Raw genomic sequence first — 7,744 nt, 5'->3', positions numbered from 1 at the left:
GAAAGGAGTGTTACAAAAGTGATAAAATTTATGAATGATTCAAGCATGGCAAATTACTCAAAACATAAATAGGATGCTAAAATTTACAAACTATAGAAATAGAGAAGCAATCAGCACCAACAAACTTGTGTAAAAGGTCGAGAGAGGTAGGTATTGATGTGTTTGTGCAAGTGAGATGAAAATCCTAGATTTGAAATAATAAAATTTAAGTCAAATTTTCAAAAATGGTCCTTATGGTTTCCAAATTAAATCAAATTCAATCCTTAACTTTTTAAGTCATCAACAATGGTCACTATTTAGTCCTTAAATTTTCAAGTCATCAACGATGGTCACTGTGGTTTAAAAACTTTAATGGATGGTCTTTATCGCATATAAAAAAGACATTTATACCCTTTTTAATTTATTTTAGATTTTCTTTAATCAAATTTTAATTTAAAAAAAATAAAAGAATAAGATGGCTTTTACATGCTAGATCTAGGCTTATGGTGATTTTGGTGTCTTTTTGGTCCCTTAAACTTGGTGTTCTTGGAGTTTGAAGAACTCCATGACTCATTAGTGATATTTTGATTTTGCTAGACCCTATAAAAAGGGTCATGCATGTGCTAATCATAAACAATGCACTTGTTTTGTCATTTTTGGAAATTCTTGGACTTAGGTTTTAGATTTGTGGTTGATTAGGACTTGATGATGGATAAAGTTGAAAACTTTATCCTTCCAACTTTATCTATTAGGACCATTAGGAGATTCATATTTGAAGGATTGGACTTTTGGACTTAAGAGATTGTGTCCTTAAAAAGTAGGGTATTAAGTCAGTTTCACAGTGTGACGGGTTTTCGAACTCACGACACGAGAATGGGGCATATCACAACTATTTTGTCACCTTGTGATAGCGGTGCGATGGGTCAATGGTCTCGGTGCGACTATTGACTTTGAGCAGTTTGACTTTTGGTCAAATTGGAGATCTTGAGTTATAGACTAAGATTTAGCCTTTGATTGGTTGATCAGTTCGAGTAATTGATTTGTTGGATTTCTAGTAGTTGGATTCAATTCTTTGATTTAGGTAAGTCTTATTAGTTTTCTAATCATTTGGGAATTGACTTGCATTTTGCTTTTTTGAAACAGAAGTTACATGTAAAGGAGCGTGTTACGATCATTCATGTATGTGTTTTTCATGTGTCATCTACACATCAGTATCCATATATTTTTATAAATGGTCTACCTACTCGGTTGTTCTTTAATTTTAGACATAGTTTGAACATTCGAAAACCTCGTGCTCAACTAAGGTGGTGTGGTAGGTTATATATTTGGGGTTATCTATATATACCATTGTATAGTATAGGGACTCTATTGTAATTTGTATCTCGATATATTGATAATATACATGCAAGTAGGAGAGTTCAAATAAATCCAAATCCAAACATCCTATCCGAAAATTCGATCCGAAATTATCCGTAATTTTAGATATCCATTTTTGAACACCCTAACCATAATGATTGGGGTTTTCCACATAAGTAAACAAATAGGATTCAAGAGTTCACAATAATTTCCTATTTAGAACTTTTCAGTTTGAAACTCGTAAACATGTTGTAGAATAAACCTGTAGGGACAAGGTTTGAAAAAGTTACCCCACATAACTTTTTCGCAAACAACCTACTTTAATGTTCTCAAAGATATATCAATTAAAACATGAATTAACAGATCATGGAAGCGAGTGTGACATCACACTCACCAAAAGTAACTTTTGAGTTTCTTCAAGCTCAAGTGACAGGCAAGTGGGCTTCAAATGCAAGTAGAAGATTTCCTGTCATCTCATTCATTTCATTTACATTGGCAAGTGATAATGAACTTTAAAGGATGAAAAAAGATCTTGAAAATGATTCTACTTGATTGAAAAGCTCGAAACTTCTTCTTTAACTTATTCATATGAAGTATTATTTTTTAGCGTTCTTAGCTTCAATGAGTTCTTAGATCAAACATGTGTCTTCATGCACTCCCAACTAAATCCAGTATCTTGAGCTCGAATTTCTTAAAATACGTTCAACTTATTTGCAATTTTGCAACCATAATTTCGTATACATTGAAACCAAACAAGAAAAAAAAAATAATCATCTATGGAAAAACCAAATTTAAAAAATAACCCTGTTCAAAACATCCATAATTTAAGAATATGTAAACATACCACATTTCTAAATTTCTTTGATATATATGATGAAGAAGAAAATTACAACTCTATGTGAACAAAGTTTTTGAAAATCAAGAAAATAAATCACTGTAAAACCTACTTTCTTTCGCCAATTAATCTCATCAATAACATTACTGATTACACCCCCTGACTTTTATTCAAATTCCACTAACACCCCTCCAACTAAAGTTAACAGCTCTCGCACTAGCCTACTCTATAACTAAGGCTATAATAAAAACTGATTAAAAAAAGAAAGAGGGAGAGATAGCAAGAACAGAATCAAATCAAATCAAATCAATCACCATAACTAACCAGTAACACCTCTCTCTTTCTCTCTCACTCTCTCTATTGCCATGGTGGTTGTTGATGTGGATAATGATTTTGATTTTGATGTTGATTATGATTATGACTTTGGTTTTGATGTTGTTGTTGTTGCTTGTAGTTAACTGGAAACAAATCCCATCCACTTTCTGGTTCCATTCGTTTTCCTCCAATCATTGAACTCGATGAAGCTTGTAAATTGTTGTTGTTATTCATCCTTAAATACTGTTGCTGTTGTTGTTGTTGTTGATGTTCTTGATTGGTGTTGAAAAACTGTCGGAATCCAATTCCACCGTTGTTTTCTCTATTTCCCAAATCGCCCATGAACCCGGAATTCAGATCGAAGTTGTTACGTGACGGGCCCGCACCGTTTGACCCGTAGAGAAACGGGTGGGACGGTTGGGAATAGACCGGTTGTTGCATGATTTGAGGTGTCACTACGGCTCCTCGTGAGTCAACCATGTATGGGATTGACCCGAACCCACCTGACCCACCTAGGTGGGGTCCACCTGACACACCTAGGTGGGGCCCACCGTACATGGGAGTCATTTGAAAACCGTTGTGGGGGTAATTAGGAAGGTTGGTGTAGGGAGTAGGAGTAGGAGTAGGAATGGAATTGGAACCGGGTCGGCCTAGAGTGAAATCGATTCCGTTCGGTGTAGGAATGGAATTGGAATTGGAATTGGAACTGGAATTGGAATCTTTAAGGTTTACTTCAACTTGGGTACCGAAAATGGAAATCACGGATTCCTCTCGTTTGTTAAATAGCTTGGAAAGAAAAGGGTTGTTTGGGGGATTTGAGTTGTGGTCGTTTAAGTTCAAATCGATGTTTTTAAAGGGTAAAGATTGGGTTTGGGTTTGGGTTTGGGTTTGGGTTTGGGTCGGGGGATAATTTTGGAAAGAGGATACTCTGGAATCGCGATTCCAATCCAGAGTTATACCACTGGTGGAATCACCTATTCCAATTCCGGTTCCGGTTCCGCCGCCGAAACTATTAAGATCCAATTCCAGTTTCTCTAATCTTCTTGGAGTTTCTTGATAAGGCGTGATTGGCATTTTGTCTCGGCTAGAAAAGAGGTTTTCAGTTTTATCGTCACCGGATTCCGTCACGTTGAGATCGAAATTAAGACCGTCTGACCGGTGGCTCGACGAGGACGAAAACGTCTTTTCGACTTCCGGAATCCGGCGAAAAGCACTGGTGGCGGCTGAGCCTTTCCATCCAAGGGTACCCTCGAATTGCAAGGGCGAAATGGGTAGTTCGGTAGCTGGTTCCGGTCTAGAAGCGGAAACAAACGAGATTGGTGTCGAGACCGGATCCATCGGAAACTCGATTCCGATTCCGATTCCGTTTCCGGTTTCATCATTAGAAATCTCTTGGTTCAGATCAAAACCAGAAAACCCCTTTTCAATGTTTGCTGCCGATTCCGATTCTTGAACCGGTGGAATTTCTGGTTCCGGGACACGCGTTTCTAATTCTTCTACCGGTCCGGATGAAACCTCGGGTTCTTTTTCGATTCCATTCCCGGAGGACATATTGTGAGAAGAAGAACTACTTGAACTTTGTCCTCCGGAATTGGAATCGACGTCTCTCTCGATTTCAATAGCGACTTGTCTTGCAAGCTCCAATGGATCCACAATACCGTAATCCAATTCCATATCAGATGGTCTCTTGCTAATCAAATCCTCATCTTGGCCTTTCGTTGACTTTCTAGAAAAAGACGAATCGGAATCACTCCCTGAATCATCATCCCCATTCCCACTCCCACTCCCAATTCCATCATCTTTCTTTCCATCTTCACCATTTTCACTATCTTCATCGCTTTCTGTATTCGATCTTGTTTTAAGGTTTGAAGATTCCCCACCTTCCATCATTATATCTTCATCTTTCTCTTCACTCATTTCCATCTTTGTATCATTACTTGAATGCAGTAAAGTAGTCAATTCCAATTCCACTGCACCTTCGATCTCCTGCTTCTCGTTTCCATCTTCAGTATCTTTATCCATCTGAGAATCATCCAATTCCTCTCCTCCACCACCACCACCGCCTGCTACCGGAGATGTGGAATCAGAAACTCCCGCTAAATCGGTTTCCACCGGACTTCCATCGCCATCACCACTTCCGCCTGCCACCGTAGGTACGGAATCAGACACTCCCGTTAAATGTGTTTCCGGTGGAATGGAATCAGAAACTGAAACTCCCGTTAAATGTGTTTCCGGTGGAATGGAATCAGAAACTGAAACTCCCGTTAAATCGGTTTCTGGTGGAATGGAATCAGAAACTTCACGCGGAATAGCAGATTCCGTTGACTCATGTGTGAGACTAAGAATCTCTTCTTTATCGGTTTCTTGTGAAAGTTCGACTTTTTTTTCATCATCAACAGCAACGGAAAGACATTCCATTCCATCCGTAATCGGAGTCCATCTATCAATCAAAGCTTTAGCTTTCTCCCGAACCACAGAACTTTTATGACCAAAAAGCCCCTCCACAGTTTTCCCAATTCCAGAACCCAAATCATCCACCTGTAGCTTTTCAAGCACCCTTAAAAACCCAACAATCAATTCTTCCAAATCACTATTCTCCATATCAGTTTGAGCATCTTTAAGCCATTTATCAATGAAGGAGATTCCATCTAACTTTACAAAAAGATCAAGGCACTCTTTGTTTTCAGTGGTTGCAAGGGTATTTGCGACATTTGACCAGTGGTGTGTAGCTTCATTGACATTTTCTTTTTCTTTTTGCATTATGGTGAGGAGCTGGTGAACTCGGGTGGGAGTAGTGAGTCCATCTTTTAACTCAGTTGAAGTGAAGAAGTCTTCGAGTGTCATGTTTTTGCTCTTTACCTACTAATTAAGGCTTCTAAAATTGGACTTTGAAAAACTATCATAAGCATATCCTGCAACATAAAACAATTGTATTATTACTTGTTTATTATTTTTCTTATTAAAGTATTCAGCTTTGAAAAACTAGCCAATTATAGCACTGAAAATTGCTTTGTGTTTAGATGGCATTGTTGTAATTAAATTGAAGCAAAATATATAAAGTACAAAGGTGTAATAATGTCTTTACATTTCTATTGTTTTGGGAAAATAATATGTATATAAACATAATTTCAAACGAATCTATAGTTATCCAAGTAAGGAACTAATTTATTTTATAAGATTAAACTGAAAACAAATGAATATAAATGGAACCCTAACAGACATAAATTCAAGATATCCTCTGACTAACACGTATTTTGCTATTTGAAGACTAATAGAGCTAACCTGATTGGCTAAAAGACCTTATTGCCCTTACTAAAATGAAAAGACCTAAAGGCCCTTAACCTGAGATGATAGTAGTAGAAAACCCTAAATATATTACTTCGCCTACAATGTCCCAATTGCATGACAAAATAAGAAAAGTGGAGAAAACAATATTCTAAAAATGGAAAAAATGAATGATGATATCATATTAATAAGAATAGCACCCTATTAAGTTGAAGGAGTTTCATTTGATCAAACACAAGAAAGGCGATAACATGCAAACAAGAACCCAAGTCTTCCAATCTTTCAAACTGATTTTCAATAAGTCGTCTTCAGATGATTTTCAATAAGTAGTAGAAACTGTATCTTTTACCTCTAAGTTTCAAAGTAATAAAACTTGAGTAACTTTTATGCCATATTAGAAAGTTGTCGCATATGCAAATGTCTTCTAAATTTCTAATATTAATTAAGTGAACATGAACGAACCTTAACAATCATGTATCTTGAAGTAGCTTAAATTGTTAGGGTTAAAAGAACCCTATTAACTCAATAATGCAGATAAATTTAATTACTTGACCCCTTAAGAGTTATACCAGACTTTATGGTTTGCTTCCTAAAATTTACATTCATTTGTATTTGGCTTATGATAAACATCAAAAGGTAAAAACTTTCCAATGGCAAACCAATCAAATTGTGAAAAGATCCAAGAAAGAATGAGCATTTATCATGTATTCATGTTATCATCAATACAAAGTATACCATATAAAACTATTATAGAGAAGAAAGACATGAGACAACAATAAGAAAGACATGAACTCAAGAATAAAAAGAAAGTTTACCATATGAATCAAGATCCCAGTTCAGCAAGCTTAGATTATGATGCAGTTAGAGCTACCAAATCAAAGTTCAGCAAATCCTGTAATTAATTCAGAACAAAAGATTTGAAGATGTAAGAAACTTCACATATGGTACATTCAAACCCTAGATTGAAACAAAGCGTGTAAACAGTGATAAATCAAAATAAGACACAAACCCCCAAAAAGAATCAGAGATTCAAGGGTGTCAAAAAATCCAATTCGTTAAGCCACTCCGTCTACTTACAAAGAAAATAAACAAATATTAAAATTTGCAGACTCCGAAACGCAAATTCTTGGAATAAATACGAAACCCTAGATAGAAATTCAATGTCAGGGTGAAGCGAAAGAGTCGTGTGTGTTTATGCAAACTACTAGATATTGATTCTATTAGATTTCGTTCAGGTTATATAATTAAACCAGAATCATAAGTAAGGAAATTATAATCTCATCTACCTGAAAGGAAACATCGAAAAATATTTAAAAATCCGAAAAAAAGTATTGACTCATAACAAGAAATATAACTGTTCGCTACTCAAATTGGATTCATTATTTAAATTCAAAACAAGAAGAAACGTAAGAACCTTTACACAGCCAGCGCCATGGAGGAAAACATTGAAATTTCAATTTCGTGCCTAGAGTACTGTGGTCAGTTTTTCTCTCTCTAGAAAACAATTCCTCTCTACCTTTCTCTCTCTAAGAATCTTGAAAAAAGTGTCGAGATTTATACCTGATAGCATCTCTTCGTCAAATTATCCCTCTCCAGAAAACCTCGCGTTGTTTTGTCCAGTGGTCTGACGTTGAGTGGTGCTTTCCTGAACAAAGAGAGATCGATCGAACGTTCCTTTCTTGCTTTGCTTCTTCAGGCGCACCTGTTTTCTCCCGTTTTCTTAATTCTTATGTGTTTGATTTACATATCCAACCCTCATCTTTTATTTATCCAACTTCCACTCATAACTTTGTCGTTTGTTGTCTAAGGCTTACAAATTAGACGTTTTTTTTTTCTTTTTTATTTTATTTTATTTTATTTTATTTTTGAATGAGAATGTGTGAGTAATTAAAAGAATCGTCTTTATGGTTGGTGTAATTTATGTTTAACCTCCATCATATTCCTTTAATGGAAAATTGTCGACGAACAAACCAT

The 7,744-nt window shown here is 36.0% G+C and overlaps 1 protein-coding gene across 2 annotated transcripts; it reads right to left on the bottom strand.

Annotated features, from left to right (window-relative positions):
• Positions 1–2,170: 2,170 nt before the first annotated feature.
• Positions 2,171–7,491, bottom strand: LOC111917865 (uncharacterized). Of its 2 annotated transcripts, none has more exons than XM_023913499.3 (3): positions 7,331–7,491; positions 6,586–6,662; positions 2,171–5,397 (listed from the first exon to the last, which is right to left on the bottom strand). In XM_023913499.3, exon 3 carries the CDS (start codon positions 5,327–5,329, stop codon positions 2,528–2,530), a length of 2,802 nt encoding a protein of 933 aa, XP_023769267.1. In that variant the 5' UTR covers positions 5,330–5,397; positions 6,586–6,662; positions 7,331–7,491; the 3' UTR covers positions 2,171–2,527. The 2 variants fall into 2 exon arrangements, with proteins under 2 accessions (XP_023769267.1, XP_023769268.1); XM_023913500.3 differs by lacking the exon at positions 7,331–7,491 and adding an exon at positions 7,185–7,319.
• Positions 7,492–7,744: the final 253 nt, after the last annotated feature.

The sequence above is a fragment of the Lactuca sativa genome, chromosome 2 (assembly GCF_002870075.4).
Source record: "Lactuca sativa cultivar Salinas chromosome 2, Lsat_Salinas_v11, whole genome shotgun sequence".
Taxonomy (NCBI): Eukaryota; Viridiplantae; Streptophyta; class Magnoliopsida; order Asterales; family Asteraceae; genus Lactuca; species Lactuca sativa.
Note: the sequence above shows the minus strand (reverse complement) of the source record. Positions and strands in the feature narration are given on the sequence as shown.